At 45.7% G+C, this 18,297-nt stretch overlaps 1 protein-coding gene across 1 annotated transcript; it reads left to right on the top strand.

Moving 5' to 3' along the window:
* Window positions 1-1,116: 1,116 nt before the first annotated feature.
* LOC308483172 (uncharacterized protein) lies at window positions 1,117-3,352 on the top strand (the record flags this gene model as incomplete). Its single annotated transcript, XM_081016758.1, has 2 exons — window positions 1,117-3,116; window positions 3,214-3,352. Exons 1-2 carry the CDS (start codon window positions 1,405-1,407, stop codon window positions 3,350-3,352), a joined length of 1,851 nt encoding a protein of 616 aa, XP_080872884.1. The 5' UTR covers window positions 1,117-1,404.
* Window positions 3,353-18,297: the final 14,945 nt, after the last annotated feature.

The following is an 18,297-nucleotide window of genomic DNA, read 5'->3' as shown; positions in this document are numbered from 1 at the left end:
ATAAATAAATAAATAAATATAAATAAATAAATAAATAAATAAATAAATAAATAATAAATAATAAATAAATAAATATATATATACATATACAATAAATTTAAATATATAAATAAATAAATAAATAAATAAACACACACACACACACACACACACACACACACACTAACAAGCACCGTTACACTTGTAGCCTACAAAGCGCACCTTATGGCTCCTAAGAGGAAGCGTGCGTCCGTAACCACTCGTAGCTCAGCAGCGGGCACACCGAGAGGACAACAGGGCAGGAGTAATAATGCAAAGCCCCCCATTTCCCACTTCCTGAACGCTTTTAGATCTTTTATAGATGAATACGAACAACGCTTTCCTGACGCGAACCCCAGTCCCCCCCTTCTCCTGATGTCATCCCGGATACACAGGAGTTCCCAGAGAGTTCACAATCTTCCCAATGGGACGAACTGCCTAGTACATCGGCTGCCCTCTTTAATGATACGCATGTGCCGGGGGCGGCTGCGAATCCCAACCCACAACCGGTGCGTACTAGGTCCCAGTCACGGGCGTCGGCATCCGGGTCTCGGGCGCGGGGGGGGAAAGCGACTTCTAAGTCTATTCGTAAAAACAATCCTACTGCCCCTAGCTCTTCTAATCGCTCACAGGACAAGCGGCCCAGGGTCCAGTCGCCGGATTCCGCGTCTTCGTCGGCCGCGGAAGACGCGCAACAGGAAGAGAAGGGCACCGTCGCCGCCGCGCCAGTGGAGAAGCCTTCGGGTAAGAGGCGCGAAAAGAAAAAGCACATATGCAGGAAGAGCAGGTCTCGGAGGGAGGAGACGGATGATGATACAGGTACTTCTTCTTCTGAGTATGACAGCGACGCGTCCCTAGGTTCCTATTGGGGAAAAGGGGAGGAGGTGTCTGGTCTCCCGGACTGGGCGCTGTCAAGGAGGGCCAATTGCCATCGTAAAAAGTTCGGGGGGACCCAGGAGTGGAAGGATGGAGCTCTGGTAAAAGATGCCATTGTATCCACCTACTCAACCTCAGATGTTATACCGGGCGATCATCTTTCTCCTAAATTACGAGCAAAAATTCTAAATGGTGAGTTCGTCGACATGTTCAAGTTAGTACCTCCAGCAGAGGAGTTAGGTAGGGGAGAGAAGAGGCCCTCTCACGGTAAGAGAAAGAGCAAGTATCCTTCTGTGCCTAGGACGTTTGAAAATTGGCTCGATGGTTTTCAGGCCTTTATGGGAACGATTGTCGCTGCTTACCCCAAGCGTGCGGTTCACCTTGTTGCCTATCTTTCACATATCCGCACTGCCTGTGCCCTCTCGGGGGAGGCTGCAGCCATAAGCTATGACAAGAAGTTCCGTAGGAAGGCGTCCAGGATCCCGTTAGCACGCTGGGATCAGATCGAGAATGGAATCTGGTCTGTGGCGGTGGGCCCGTATGTTGAGAAGAGGGCAGGCGACCCCTATCGGTCGGCCAGGAGTGATCAAAGGAAGGAATTTAAGCGTCGGGTGTGCTGGGAGTACAATAAAGGATTTTGCCAAAGGCCATCTTGTAAATTCACGCATGAATGCGAAAGATGCGCCGGGGCCCACCCCGTTACATCCTGCTTTAAAGGGGGGAAGCAGCCCTTTCGGGGAGGCCGGGGGTTCCATCATCCCAGTCCCAGGGGGGCCCCCGCAGCAGGGAACAGAAGGTGAGGTAGTCTTGGAATTGGCCTTTTCCCCTATCAAACTCGCCCCCCTTTGCGAACTTCTGTCTCTTTACCCGGATAAGGATGCAGCTTCTTACCTCCGGGAAGGTTTTTCCAGCGGGTTTCGTATTCCTGTAACGGGTTCTTTGATCGCTAAAGATTCACCTAATCAAAAATCAGTTAGAGAGAGACCGGAAGTTGCCGAAAGAAAGATAGCAAAGGAGGTGAGCGCGGGCAGGGTGGCAGGCCCGTTCGATAGTCCCCCCATCCCAAATTTGCACATATCTCCATTAGGCATTGTGCCCAAGAAAACCCCCGGTGAGTTTAGGCTCATTCACAACCTGTCCTTTCCAAAGGGCGGCTCCGTCAACGATGCCATCCCGCCCGAGTTATGCACGGTTAAATACGCCACCTTCGATCAGGCGGTTAAGTTAATCCGTAGTTTTGGTCCTGGGGCGTTATTGGCAAAGTGTGATATCGAATCGGCCTTTCGCCTCTTACCAGTTCACCCTGAAGATTTTCGGCTTCTGGGTTTCAAGTTTCAAGGTAAATACTACGTCGATAGGGCCATGCCAATGGGCTGCTCAGTGGCCTGTTCGGCATTCGAAGCCTTCAGCACGTTCTTGGACTGGGCCCTGCGTTTCAGGACAGATACCATTGGGGTCACGCACTACCTAGACGATTTTCTTTTCGTGGGTAGAGCCAACACGGGGGAATGTGCCTCCTTGCTTGAGGCCTTCTCAGCTCTGGCCGAGGACCTTGGGGTTCCTCTCGCTGCCGAGAAAACAGAGGGACCAGCCACGCGCCTAACTTACCTTGGCATCGAGCTGGATACAGTGGCCCAGTCATCCCGTTTACCCGCGGAAAAGATTGAAGCCCTTAAAGAATTAATTCAAAACACTCGTAAGCTTAGAAAGATCACCCTTAGGCAAATTCAATCGTTATTGGGCCACTTTAACTTCGCGTGCAGGGTGGTGTCCCCCGGACGCCCCTTTTGTGCCCGCCTTGCCAGATTATCAGTCGGTCTGAAACACCCCCTCCACCGGGTTCGCCTCCCCAGGTCGGTCAAAGCGGATCTCGAGGTATGGACAGCCTTTTTGGGGAAATACAATGGGGTTTCTCTTTGGCAGGATGTCCTGAATCTGTCATCAGACTTTCAGGTACAATCGGACGCAGCAGGGTCTTTAGGTTTCGGCCTGTACTTCAAAGGGCGCTGGTGCGCGCAACGTTGGCCGTCAGCATGGCGGGGACAGGCCATCACGAGGGATCTCACCTTTCTTGAGTTCTTTCCAATAGTGGTGGCCGTTCACATCTGGACGGAAGAGTTTCGAGATCACCGAGTGTGCTTCAGGACCGACAACCTGGCGGTGGTGAACATTCTTGCCAGGCAGTCATCTCGGTCTGCGAGGGTTTCCTCCCTTCTGCGGGCGTTCGTCCTCCGTTGCCTTGAGTACAATATTCTATTCTCAGCCAAATTCGTACCCGGAGCCAATAATGACATAGCCGACGCATTGTCTCCATTCCAGATTCCTCGCTTCCGGTCGCTCGCACCTGGAGCACAACTGTTGCCCGAACCCTTTCCGGAGTACCTGTGGAACGTTGGAGACGCAAAGTGATACAGGGAGTATTAGCGTCCGTGGCACCTTCCACGCTCCGGTCTTATAAGAAGGCCTGGAGCGATTTCCTGGGTTTCAGGTTTGGGTTATCTGGGCTGTCACATAGTGCTCCTCCCACTACTGACGACGTCCTGCAGTACCTGTCCCATCTGGATGATCTCGGACGCGCTACAAAGACTTTAAAAATCCACGTAGCAGCCATCAGCTTCTTTTCAAAGGCGACGTTTGCACAAGACCCATGCAGCGATTTCTTGATCCGTAGAGCTATTGAGGGTTGGGGCAGGATGCAACCGCCTAAGGTCGTTGGCCGTAAGCCGATATCTTACGGATTACTATCTCAGATACGCGTGAAACTCAGGACAATTTGCTGGTCGAGGTTCGAAGCACGGCTCTTCTCCGCAGCATACGCCATAGCCTTTTTTGGTGCGCTCAGAGTTGGTGAGGTGGTGTGTGAAGCTGGGGCGCGGGGTTTTACTCGCGGCCTCCTGTGCGAGGACGTACAGCTATCCGAATCTGGTGTGTCAGTTCTTGTACGTCAGTCCAAGACTGATCAGGCTGGCAAGGGTGTCCTGCTTAAGCTCACGGCGTCGGCCCAACAGGGCCCATGTCCGGTAAAGGACACAAGGCGGTATCTCTGCCTTAGACCAGCCGTCCCGGGACCGTTCCTGATCCATGAGGATGGGTCGCCCCTGTTAAGGTACCAATTCACTAGAGTATTGCGCAAGGCTATTGAGGCTTGTGGCCTATCCTCCCGGGAATACGCCGCACATTCATTCAGGATCGGAGCCGCTACCACGGCCGCGCACCTGGGGCTACCGGCAGAAAGGATAAAAGAGTTGGGCCGGTGGAAATCCAATGTTTATAAATCATATATTCGCGACTTTTTGCCTACCCCTTAATCTACTTACCCTTCCTTCTGTTCTGTTTTACCCCCAGCTATGTCCGGAAGAAGCGTGTGGATTTGCGGCCACAGTATAGTTCATTGGGCCCGCGTACGAGCAGTGACCTGCGGCCTCGCGCCCAATCTTGGTCTGCCACGTGGTGTTCGAGTTTCCTGGTTTTCAAGAAGAGGCATGCGTTGGGAAGAACTGATGCCTGTGCTTGGGGAGAAGATAGCCAAGCTAGGCCCTCCCGACATCCTGGTGATTCATTTGGGGGAGAATGACCTCGTTAACAAAAGGAGCGTGGACTTGTTGTCGAGCATAAAAAGAGACTTGAATGCATTCGCAGCCTGGTGTCCCAGAACGACGGTGTTCTGGTCCTCCTTCCTGAAAAGAACTGTGTGGCGCGGTGCGCATAATTGTATGGCCATTGAAAGAACCAGGAAACTCGTAAATCGGGCGGTAGCCCGTTGGGTGCGCTTTATGGATGGCCGAGTGATTTATCATGACCGTATCCGGATTAGCGACAAAGCTTTATACCGGGATGACGGTGTCCACCTATCGGATCTGGGGAATGACTTCTGGTTAGCTAGTGTCATCAAAAGCATCTGGGATTGGTTGCAGCTTTGAGGGTATTGGCGGCGAGCCTTTGGCTCGGGTGGCGGTAGGCATTGGAATAATGTGTTGCGGTGTGTGGAAGTGCTAGGTGTGGCCATCGCCTATGCCTTCAATTTTTAGGGGTATTCCGTTAAAGGAATCTGGGGGTCGTGTATTCCGTCCGATGCCTGCTTGGCGGGAGGCCTTGGCACGACCCTCGGTGACAGCAGGGGTGAGCCTATAGTTGGATTAGCATCAACAGGCTCCACCTACTGGTGAAGAACCCACTTGTTTCGATCCAATGCCTAAGCCAATACCTTTTCAATTGCTGTAACCAATAAAGTTGTGGCCTTTTTCTAGCCCATTAACCTTATATCATGTGTCCATGTGTCTTCATTTCACTTCGCCTGGGGTCGGGCCCTCGAACCACAAGTACATTTAACATTGAATTTATTAGCTCCTGTTCTCTCAAGGGAGGCAATCTTTGCTCATTGGTTTGCTCTCATTCTTTTTCTTTTCTTTTCTTTTTGTCAACTGCAATTTATAAAAAAGAAAGAAGTGAGGAAATGAAGAATCAAAGCCCCTCTGATTAGAACAGGAACTAATTAATTAAGAAGCTTTTAAGATGCAATTCCTCTCTAATACTACAGTTGGTAGGAGCCACACAGAGGGAACTTCTTTATAAAATCGTAGGAATATTTACTGAATGAGGCCTCTGAATAAACATTATTGTAGGATATTGGCCTTGCTGGTGGGCAGGGTCCCCCCCCCCAGCCAGACCTCATTAGAACTCAGCTCTGGCACCTTTCAGGTGGGTGCCATTGCCATTCTAAGAGCATGAGGGAGGCGTTCATGGTGAATTCTGGCACCTCTTTTTCTAGAAAAATAGCATTGCTGGTGGGCTTTGCTAAATTTAGTAATAGCATTAAATACTTCATGGAATGACCATTTTAATCGCTCTTCCAGCTGACTGGGTACAAGCAATGCCTTAGCAGTGCTACATGGCTCTAGTGCAGAAGCAAACTTTGCCTTAATTGTGCTCAGACTGAAAAAGACACAATAGCTCCTGCACCAGAGACTGGACACTGGTGGTCTTCCAATAGTGGCTGAACTACAACTCTTGCCTTCCCTGGTCATTGGCCATGTAGTTGAGAGTTGGAGTCCAACAACATATGGAAGGCCGCAGCTTCCTTACCTCTGGGATATGGTGATATAGGTTAAGAAGAAGAAATAGATATGGCAGCAGGAGATGACTTTGAGATCTTGGATACATCAGGGGAACTCTGGATGTGCAGCATGTAACAGGAAGGATGGAAAGGAGGAAGGAAGGCAGGACTTACAATGGATGGCAAAGGCCACAGAGCCATAGCTATTGTGTGGGGCGACCCCAATGCTCAGAAGGCTGAAGGTAGACTTGGGGTGTTCTACAAAGTGCATTGCCTGGTGCCCACTGAAGATGAACTCAGTCCAGGAGTAGGAAGTGCCTGGTATGACCCGCCAGTGTGCATAATGCAGTGGTTGCTTGTCTAAGGTAATGCTCTGGCACGTTCTGCTCTCTGCGACAATGAGTCCCAGGTTGTGGAAGCCTTCCTGACCCAGGATGCTGTAGGATTTGGAGTAGTCAGACATTGCAGGGACACCAGAGAGGAAGGGGTCATAGGGAACACCCTCTTTGACCCCTCCTGTGGCGTAGAACAGCACTTGGACACCCACATTAGAAGAGATGTACAGGGGCTTTTGGCCTCTCACTTCAACTGCAATCACCTGCCCATCTTGCAAATGGTGCTTGGCATAATGGCTGCCAGAACGGACTTGGAGGTGTGTTGTCTGGCAAGCAGCCACATAGGCCACATCGTAATTGGTCTGGAAGGGCAGTGGGGCTACCAAGAATTCTTTGCCCCATTTCCGGATGGGCAGCAGCTGCTCAAAAACATGCTGGCAATTGTCATGTGCCCAAATGCAGCTGTGGCCAGACAAGACTACAACCGGCTTGTGAGAGACCACTTTGGTGCCAGAAAGGTCCTGGTGGCTTTGGATCTGGACAGCTTGGTAAGCTTCAAGGGAGATAACGAGCTTGCTTCCTGGCCCATAAGTCACTCCATGGAAAGTCACTTGGCCGGTGACATAGATGAAGACTTGAGTAGGGTCCTGGCTGGATACCATGGAAAACTCCTGGAACCCTTTGGAAGGCTCTCCAAGGGGTGTAACCACGTAGTGAGTATTCCCAAGTAAATACCTGGGGTAGACAACTGTGGTGGCAATTGAGTTGGGTTTGGAGCTAAGTGAGAGGACCGTGACATCATGGGAGGCCCTGACGATGACGGCAGAGTGGAATTTGTTGCTTCCAACCATTTCGACGTTACTTGGCAACTGTACTGGCACGGTCTCACCACGCTTGACAGCAAAGTCCCTCAGGAACTTGGTCTTGTAGACGGCAACAGTGACAGAGGTGCCGTCTTTTAGGCCAGTGACGAAGAGTTTGAAACTGCCATCCTCAAAGCTTTTCTGCAACCCGTTCTGCATGAAGGCTGTTATGAAGTGCTTCCCTTGGGTTCGCCCAGAAACTCTACCTAAAGAGATGAGAGAGGGATGCATTTGCTGAAATAATTGAAAATCAAAATGGCTCTCAAAGCAGTATTCTGCCTCTGAAGGCAAAATCAAGCTGAAGGTTTATATATCCCAGCCTACTGTTCTCACAGTGGCAAACCTGATGCCTATGGGAAGACAGCGAGCTGTACTGTTTTCAGGGGCTGCTAAACCATTTTTATTCTAACAAGCCTATCCAGGTATGTAACTGCAACATTTGTAATAATTACTGGTTTTATTTTGTACATTATTATTATTATTATTATTATTATTATTATTTAGACTTACTAGTCACTTGTTACCTAAAGAGCTCAAAGTGACGTGCATGACTTTTTTTAGACTGTTGGTTTTTTTTTGTAAACAAGTTACAGGTCTTTTGTTCTAGCAAGAGGTATATCAATTTTGTTAAATAAAAAATAGTGAGTGCAACATAGATTGCAGGTTGCACATGGGCCCCAAAGCACTTTAATCTATAGTTTTCTGTTAGAACACAAAAGTTTATAGCCATGACTATACTTACCACACAGAAGAGCGATCCAGGCCCATAGAAGCAACATTTTGATCATACTTCAGCCTGGAATGTAAAAATATAAAACATCTATTGGAATTCCGGAATAAGCTGTATTCAGCACTAACGTTGGGTTATTCTTGGTTCCATACCCTCCAACATTTCTCCATTGAAAATAGGGATGTCCCATTTCATAATGATAATTTTACTATTTATACCCCACACATCTTACTGGGTAGCCCCAGCCACTCTGGGCAGCGTCCAACATATATAAAAACATAATAAAACATTAAACATTTTTTAAAAACCCTTCCCTATACAGGATTGTTTTCTTCTGATGGCTCAGGGGTCGGATAACTCCTCCAGTGAAAATAGGGACATCCTAAGGAAAAGTGGCGCATTCTGGGATCAAATCAGAAACTGGGACGGCTTCTCTAAATCAGGGATGCCCCTGGAAAATAGGGAAACTTGGAGGGTCTGCGGGTTTTCCACATGGAGCAGTTTTGATAATGTTTGCGCCACTGTGGCACAAACTACACCAGTAAGGCTCACTGACCATAATGGGGCTTACTTCTGAGTAAACACAAACTGTATCAGTAAAATCCTGTGTACGTTTAGTCAGAAGTGGTCCCGATGTGTTCCGTGAGACTCAGACCCTCCAGGTATTTTCCTGGGACAGTCCCAGATTTACAGAAGCCATTCTTGTTTCTGATTTCATCCTAGAATGTCCCGCTTTTCCTTAGGACGTCCCTACTTTCATCAAAGAAATGTTGGAGGGTATGGTACGGTGTCTCTATTTCATCAGAGAAATATTGGGAGGGAATAGAGTTATGCAACCCCCAAGCCATGTGAAGGTAGCCCTGCATAGGGAAGGTTTGTTTGTTTGTTTTTAAAAAAAGTCTAACGTTTTATTATGTTTTTATATATGTTGGAAGCCACCCAGAGTGGCTGGGGCAGCCCAGGCAGATGGGCGGGGTATAAAAAGGAAAATTCTTATTCTTATTTTTATTATTTACAGTGGCACCTCGGGTTACAGACGTTTCAGGTTACAGACTCTGCTAACCCAGAAATAGTACCTCAGGTTAAGAACTTTGCTTCAGGATGAGAACAGAAATCATGCAGCAGCGGTGCGGCAGCAGTGGGTGGCTTCTGAATTTGTAACAAGAATTGCCCTGAATTTTTTAAAGAAATATAGTTCCTTCCCATAGCAAGGCTGCCACCTTCCTTGCCACCATCCCCACCACCGCTGGCATGGAGTGACAGTGTGCTCAATTTGCACCACCTCCCAGAAGCAGTTTGCACCACCTCCCAGACGTAAATGCAAATGGAAGCTGGTGATCTCGTTTGCATTCTTGGAGAGGACTGGTGGACAGGCTGCCACTGCAACGTTCAGGAAGAGGAGAAGGGTGGTGGCGGCAGCAGTTGGCCCCCGTCATGATTCAGCCCCACAAAGCCAGCCCCTCACTCTGCTGCTTCTGCCTCGAATCCAGTCTCTAGGAATGGGACAAGATAAATACACTAGCAAGATTATGGCTCCACACTGAGTACAGCCAAGTCCGCTGCAGAGCTCTTTGCCCTATGCGGAGCAAAAATGCACGCAGAGCTTACACCGAGGATGTTTGTGTGACACTTCCCAGCTTGCCTGCTTTCCTTCTCCCTTGCTAAACCGTCGGGGAGACTGATTAGCTGGCCAAACCAGTCCTCGTTTGGAAGCCAACCATTTCAAACAAGAAAAGGGGGTTTCTGCTTAACGACAGGCAGCGATAATAGACTTAGGGGCATCTCAGCTGCAGCCATGCAAAATTACTTGCACACTATAACAATGGCTGGCGCGGGTGGAGCTGTGGTCTAAACCCCAGAGCCTAGGGCTTGCCGATCGGAAGGTTGGCGGTTCGAATCCCCACAATGGGGTGAGCTCCCATTGTTCGGTCTCAGCTCCTGCCCACCTAGCAGTTCGAAAGCACATCAAGTGCAAATAGATAAATGGGTACCGCTCCGGCGGGAAGGTAAACGGCGTTTCCATGCGCTGCTCTGGTTCGCCAGAAGTGGCTTAGTCATGCTGACCACATGACTCGGAAGCTGTACACCGGCTCCCTCGGCCAATAAAGCGAGATGAGCACCGCAACCCCAGAGTCGTCCGCGACTGGACCTAATGGTCAGGGGTACCTTTACCTTTATAACATTGGCTGCTTCTTGAAATGTGTTGCTGTCAAATGCTCTGCTGGGCTTTCCAGCTGCTGCACCTCTGCTGCTTTCCAGAGGTATGACTGGCTGTTTTTGGAAACTGATTACTGCTGGACTGGATAGAGCTATGCTCTGATGTAGCAAGGTTGTTGTTGTTCTTTTACTTTCACGGTGAGCGTGAGGCCAGTGGAAGGCGGCATCATGCCAACGAAGAACTGAGATAAACAAGTTTCAACAAGTTGGAGCTGTCATGAGATGCTGCAATGTGTGTCAAATTACTAATCTGTTGGCAGCTTTTGATTGAATTTCTGTGGGTAAAATAGGAAAATTTGATAAAACTCAAAGTAAGTCAGACAACATGGTAAAATCTTAGGCAAATGCGTATTTAAAGAATTTAATCAGGAAATGCAATGGGGGGATTGGAGGTCAAGTTAAACTGAATTACAAAACGATGTACGAAGCAAGTATCAATTAAGGAATGAAAGATTGTATACTTCTATTTTTTGTGTGTGTTTAACATCAACTGATCGTCCTTGTTATGTTATGCAGTTTTCTTTTATAAGTTTTTATTAAGATTTTCCAACAAATTTTAACATATTCAGAAATTCAAATTGCATTTTACATTTTCAATTACACCCCCCCCCCACGCGACTTCCCCCAACTTCCCTTTCTGGTTTATAATATATTTATTCATTCTGTTCATAATTTTGTATACCTTATATACTAAAACTAAAATTATATTCTTAATCTATTCTTGACGTTTTTAACCTCATACAGTGGTACCTCGGGTTAAGTACTTAATTCGTTCCGGAGGCCCATTCTTAATCTGAAATTGTTCTTAACCTGAAGCACCACTTTAGCTAATGGGGCCTCCCGCTGCTGCCGTGCCGCCGGAGCACAATTTCTGTCCTCACCCTGAAGCAAAGTTCTTAACCTGAAGCACAATTTCTGTCCTCACCCTGAAGCAAAGTTCTTAACCTGAAGCACTATTTCTGGGTTAGCAGAGTCTGTAACCTGAAGCGTATGTAACCTGAGGTACCACTGTATTTGTGTTTTCTATTTACATTTGTCAAATCCAGCAAGTGAGTTCATTTTAATGCATTGTTTCTTTTTGTACATCTTAAAGGGTTCCCAATCCTTTTTAAAGTCATTATTGTCTTTATCTTTAAGTCTCTCAGTTAACTTCGCCTTTTCTGCATATTCCATCAACTTTTCTTGCCAATGTTCTTTCGTTGGCATTTCCTCGCTTTTCCATCTTTGAGCTAATAGGATTCTGGCCACAGTTGTCGCATACATAAATAAATTCTTTTTCTCTTTTGGTAACTTTTGCCCTACAATGGCTAATAAAAATGCTTCTGAACTTTTAACAAACATTTTTTCCATTTCATTATAAATCATACCACAATAAATTTTGATTATTTTGCAATTCCATTACATATGAAAGAAGGGACCTTCCTTTTCTTTACATTTCCAACACTTATTAGAGCTCATTCTATACATTTTTGCCATTTTCACCAGTGTAATATACCATCTGTACATCATTTTCATATAATTCTCTTTCAACAATATACAATCCGTAAATTTTAAATTGCTCTTCCATAACTTTCCCCAATCTTCCATTTGTATATTGTGTTCTATATCTTGTGCCCATTTAATCATTACTGATTTCACCTCCTCATCTTTTGTCTCCCATTCTAGCAATAAACAGTAGGTTTTCTTTAGTTACTTACTATTCTCTTCTGTTATTTCTCTTTGGAATCTAGATATGGTGTAGTTAAATCCTTTCTTATTATCTTCCTTAAAGATCTCATTTAAGTGCCGATGTTGCAGCCAATCATAAACCGAATCTTTGCTTTCATCATAATCTTTTAATCTTAATTTCCCTTCTCTTTCTATCAATAAATCTCTAATGTTGGCCATTTTGCCTCCATATTTATTCTTTTGATTGACATTGCGTCTGTAGGGGCCACCCACCAGGGTGTTTTTTGCTCTAATACATCTTTATTTTTTTCCATACCTTTATCAATGCTTTCCTAATTATATGATTATGAAATCCTTTATGTATCTTCCCTTTATTATACCATAAATATGCCTGTCAACCAAATCTATTATCGTGTCCTTCCAAGTCTAATAAATCAGTATTTTCTAATTTAATCCAATCCCGGATCCAAGTAATGCAGCTTGCCTCATCATACAATTTTAAATCTGGAAGAGAGAAGCCTCCTCTATCCTTCACATCTGTTAATATTTTATATTTTATTCTCGGCCCCTTCCCTTTCCAGATAAATTTAGATATATCTTTTTGCCACTTCTTGAGGGAAGCTGCATCACTTATTACTGGTATTGTTTAAAATAAAAACAGCATTTTTGGCAAAACATTCAGCTTGATTGCTGCAATTAATCCTATGAAGGAGTATGTTATGTTATGCAGTTTTCAACCAATAAAGCTCAGTTCTCTCTCTCTTTTTTTAAAAATAATTTTTATTAACCGGCCAATCAGATCAAATCAAATCACATCACACAAATTCCGAATTACAAAGCCAAATTTTAAATTTTGTTGAGGGGACCCATATTTCAAGATCCGAAGGGGGATTCTGATCATCTTCTTGCTACTGCATTAATGTCCAAATCAGTCCAAACAAAGTTCATAATTCTATCCAGTCTTATCTTGCTGTTTCCACATCACATCTTGTTCATATATTTTCTCTTTTTTCTTTATGATCTCTTCTGATAGTCTCCTTAAGCCGATAAACACCAATAATAATCCTGTGTGAATTTTTCCGTTCTTCCAATCCTCAAATCGAGATGGTTTCCATATATCATCGCCTTCATAGATAACATCGCTCTTTCCATCATTAATTGCAGAACTGTCGATCTTAAGTCCCTCTGAGGAGTTTCATTCACAATACAAAAACAGCTCTATTTCTCTATTTCTCCTCCCAGACTTAAGTCCTCTGACGGAACTTCCCAATATAGCGACAATATTTTTAACTGCGTCATTCCAAAGCCCTTATACATTCCACGCTCTTCTTAAAACATGCTTTGGTTCGAAAGTTTATCTCCACACAGCCTTAAATCCACAGCTTAAGTCCTTAAATCGACATTCCTGACTTGTGAGGGGAGGGGATTCTTGTTTAATCACATAAGGAAAGAAAGGGAAGTTTTTTTCCCCCTCCCCCATCAGTCGTCAGTCCCTTTGCCAAACCGAGTCTTGGCGTATCTTCTCATAATCTATGCTTGTTCCTCCGACTCGTCTTGTTTTATCAGAGATCTCTTCTGTTAGCAGTCTTTACTCCCCCTCCTTCCTTGAAATATGTGCATTCCTTCATCCAAATCGTTTCTTTTGAAGTTTTTGCAGCTAGTGGTGCGGATCAGAGACGGCGTCCAGGAGTGCCGTAATCCCACAGGAGGGCATTGTGCCTAGTGCCCCCATCCCCACAAAATCGGGGGTGGTATAGGGCACAGCAGGCAAGGGCAGTCCCCCCCCCCCACAATCCTGGGGGGGTAGGGAGGCTATTTACTCCCATCACAGCTTCCAAATTACCTCGTGTGGGTAGGAGAGATGTTATTGTCAGCCATCTTCTGATGCGCCCCCTAGTGCCCCCCCCCAATAAAGCTCAGTTCTCACTGAGTTGTTTTAAACCTCCCTCAGGAGTTACTGGTATGATGGTGCCACAGAGCCACCCTCCCAACACCAGGATTTCTGCCACTCTTAATTCATTTATTTATTAAATTTATATATGAGGATTGTGACAGGGTGGAGCAGGGCAGGGGTGAGGGCAGGGGTGGACCTACATCAGGCTTCCTCAACCTCGGCCCTCCAGATGTTTTGAGACTACAATTCTGTGGGAATGTTCTGGGGTGCAGGAGAGGATATATTGACTAATTATATCCTTATCCAACTTGTGCTAACAAGTTCCCAAAATATCAGCAGAGTTTATAGACATTCCCCTTTAAGTTCGCAACGGTAACGTGTGCACAGGTTCGCTAGAACCTCTATAATAATTACTCTGGTAATTTCCCCTTTTGTTCCCTCTTAAAATACGACACAGTCTTTATAAAAGTATAAAAGAGTTTACTCACGTTCTGTTCACAATATGATCCCAGAAGGCAGACAGCTTAAAAAGGTTACATACATTCAGAATCTATCTTGTAGCAAGATAGACCTTATCTCCTCTCTTGGCTGGGAGCCAAGAGAGCATCCTTAGATGTTTCCTCATCTAACCCTGCCCTGTGCTTTTGTCATTACCTGCACAGGTGAGGCCACACCCACCTCTGGTCACATGCGGAGGAAGTCCGTCCCCAGGAAGTTTACCTGCTTGCTGGACAGACATCCCTCCCCATTTTCTAACATGTACACTCTAGGAATGTTGTCATTGACTGCTCCTGTGTTTACATCCCACAAATTCCCATCATCCCTGACCACTGGTCCTGCTCGCTAGGGATCATGGGAGTTGTAGCCCAAAAACCTCTGGAGGGTCGAGGTTGAGGAATTCTGACCTACATTTTTGGGACCCTGAAGCTTGAACTGCTATGGGGCAGCATACGACGTACAATTAAAATAATTATTTAACATGTTGGATACAGTGGTATCTTGGTTCTCAAACGCCTTGGTACTCAGACAACCTGGAATCCAAACACTGCAAACCTGGAAGTAAGAATTCCAGTTTGCGAACCTTTTTCAGAAGCCGAAAGTGCTCCATTCTGAGCACTATGCTTTTGTTCTGAGTGCCACACTTCCATTTTGAGTGTTACGCTGAGGTCTGCCTGTTTTTGGTATTTATTTTGCGTTTTTGTTTCATGGCTCTTTTTTTTGTTTTTGTGATTGTGTGGAACCCAGTTCAGCTACTGATTGATTGATTGTGTGACTGCAGTACATTGATTATTGCTTTCATTTTATGGATCAATGGTCTCGTTACATAGTAAAATCCATGTTAAATGGCTGTTTTAGGGGTTGTTTTTAAAAGTCTGGAACGGATTAATCCACTTTACCTATCTTTCTATGGGAAAGTGCGCCTTGGTTTTGGAACGCTTTGGTTTTGGAATGGACTTCCGGAACGGATTAAGTTTGAGAACCAAGATACCACTGTATTTTGAATGCCTATGGAGTATTTAGCCTAATGCACCCTCTAGAAGATAAGAAAAGTATTTGCAGAGGCCGCTCCACAACATGGGATAGAATGTGCTAATACAGCGCTAGATTCTTGGGCAGGAGTGGGGAACTTTAGGCTCTCCAGACGTCGCTGAATAACTCTCCCTTTTGCAACAACAACAAAAATATAGCTGTGATGGAAAGAAGACACCTTCAGCCAATCATTTTATTGCAGGCTTCGGTGCAGGTCTTGTCTCAAATGTTCCTGGCAGGACAGTGGAAGATAAGGACTCCTCCCTGGTTCTTTGCTGATCAAGCTGCTAGACTCCTTGACCCACTGACATGTAAACTTATAGAATATTGCTTGGCCCGATCCCAGTTTATTGCTTTTCTGTCAAAGTATGTTTAACGAGGGTGATATTCTGACGTAGCTCTCATACCTCCTTGTTTGCTTAGCTGCCCATCCTTGAGCTCTGACAATGATCTCAAGCGATAAAATTCTTTAAAGGCTTCTTCAAATAGTTTAAAACTTGTACATAAAAACCATTGCCTCATAGGGGAAGAAAAGGAAAGATAATGAGATTTTGCCCTTGAAGCTGTCATGTTAGATGGCCACACCCACATTTCTTCTGTGTGGGTATGCATGGGTTGGAAAGCTGTGATTGGCTCTCTGTGTTTCTTACAGGCTCCAGTCGGGGCAGAAGAACCCAAGATCTAATAGCATGGTCAGAGCTGTCTCCAGGAACTGCACGTTGCTTACATTCATCGGATGTCAGTGGGGCCAGATTACATCTTCTCTTGCAATCTGCCTTTAATTGGTTTCAGAAGCAAAATGCAATGAATGTGTGTGTCCTCTCAGCCCTGTACTTAGAAACAAGGGTACAGGGGACTAAAATAGGTGTGTTGTCTTGCTCCCTTTCATCAGAGGCTGAGTAATCCTGAGCCAGCTGCAGAATTTTATTAAATTCAGCGGACTTATTTTGCTGCAAAAGTAGGGTTGCCATATTTCAAAAAGTAAAAACCAGGACACCCTGAAAGTTGTGGAGACCCCAGCATTGTTGAGCTTCTTTCTTAGGAAAACACTGAAATGGTTGAGTTTTTCTTCGGAAAACCCCAAAGGCATAGGAGAGGTTCAGTGGTTGCAGCTGCCAAAGGATCTTGGGTATCTTTGTACAGTACAGTAACCTGGTACCTCAGGTTAAGTACTTAATTCATTCCGGAGGTCCGTACTTAACCTGAAACTGTTCTTAACCTGAAGCACCACTTTAGCCAATGGGGCCTCCCGCTGCTGCCGTGCCACTGGAGCACAATTTCTGTTCTCATCCTGAAGCAAAGTTCTTAACCTGAAGCACTATTTCTGGGTTAGCGGAGTCTTTAACCTGAAGCGTATGTAACCTGAAGCGTATGTAACCTGAGGTACCACTGCAGATGGCAACGTATGACCCATTAAGAGTATGCCCCAGGTGGATATTTCATGGGCAGTCCTTATACAGGCTCCTGGAAACACGGACTTTCTCATTTAAAAGTACCTACGAAGTGGTCTGAGGGTTGTATGCTCCTTCTATGTTCCCCTCCTCATTCCCCCCCCCATTTAAGCCCCCCTCCCTGAGTGGATTGCCACTTGCTTTCAGTGTACATTGAGCAGGCCCCTTGAAAGGGTGGCAGAACTTGATGTTGTTCAGTGGACAGCATTCACCCCTGCTTCATAGAGGCCTGGCAATCCCATAGAATTCCGCTTCCGCTGTGTGCCACAGTCCACTGCTGAAAAACCTTCTCTAACACTGGGCAACAATTTTTTACTTTTTGAATGTTGTCTAGATTTCTACAACTGATTTAGGGTATTTTTGCACTGCTGAATCAGGAAATAGCATCCGTTTCTCTCCATCAGGTCAGGTTTTTGTGCTATGTTGATTTGAAAAAAATCAGATGTTGTGACAAAATCGATTACATTTTTGTGGCATTATTAGCTGATTTTTGTCAACACATATCATCCTAAATATGTTTTTAAGAGAAAAAAATGTTTTCCCAACAACATATATTGATTACCTGATAGAAACATCGATTACTGTAAACTGAATTGTGGGCATTGATAAAGGTAAGTACACGTAAATTGCATGTTGCTTCACCATTTTTCAAACTTCAGGGCTTGAACTTCCGTTTCTTGGAACTCCTGGAATGCTCAGCGGCAGGGAGGTCTCTCTTCAGAGTCCAACAGTAGTCAGCCATCATGACTGCTTCCCAGCGACCCTGATACCTGGTCTCCATCTCTTTCATGTCCTGATGGAATCTCTCCCCCTGCTCGTCACTCATTGAACCCAGGTTCTCAGGAAACCGGTCCATACGTGAAAATAGGTAGTGCATCTTGACGCTCATATTGCAGCCCAGGTTTCTGAAAGCAGTCGGCATGTTGTTGACAAGTTCTGCGTAGTTTCTGGCCTTATTGTTGCCAAGAAAGTTCTTCACTACCAGAAAAAATGCCTTCCACGGTTCCAGTTCCACTTCGTTCATTGAGTTTCCGAACCCTGGATCTCTGATGAGCTGACGGATCTGAGGACCGTCAAAGATGCCAGCTTTCAACTTCTCCATGGTCAATCCTGGAAAAGCCTGGCACAAGTAAGTGAAGCAGTCACCATCCTTGTCCAGAGCCTTGGTGAACTGCTTGATTAAGCCAAGCTTGATGTGCAGTGGTGGGAAGAGCATTCTGTCTCTGTCCACCAGAGGGTCATTGATGACGTTCCTTTCTTTGCAAGGCACCAATTCCTCCCGCACAGGCCAGTCCTTCTTTGTGTAATGCTGAGCACGGTCCCTACTATCCCACATGCACAGAAAACATGGGTACTTGGTGAAGCCAGACTGTTGTTCCAACAAAAAGTTCACCATCTTCAGGTCAACACAAATAAACCATTTATGCTGATCATAACCAATTTTCTCCAGCACATACTTCACCGCTTCATAGTTCTCCTTCAGTGTACTCGAGTGAGCCAGGGGTATAGAGGCAAACTGGTTGCCATTGTGTAGCAGAACACATTTCAGTGATCGCTTGCTGCTGTCAATGAACAGTCTCCAATCTTTGGGTTTGTACTGTGGCACTCCAAGCTTGAGCAGAAGCTGCGCAATATCTGCACAGTACACCAAGTCCTTCTCTT

This window comes from Podarcis pityusensis, assembly GCF_964106645.2.
Source record: "Podarcis pityusensis genome assembly, chromosome: 8".
NCBI classification, from domain to species: domain Eukaryota; kingdom Metazoa; phylum Chordata; class Lepidosauria; order Squamata; family Lacertidae; genus Podarcis; species Podarcis pityusensis.
This window is presented reverse-complemented; position numbering and strand designations above follow the sequence as displayed.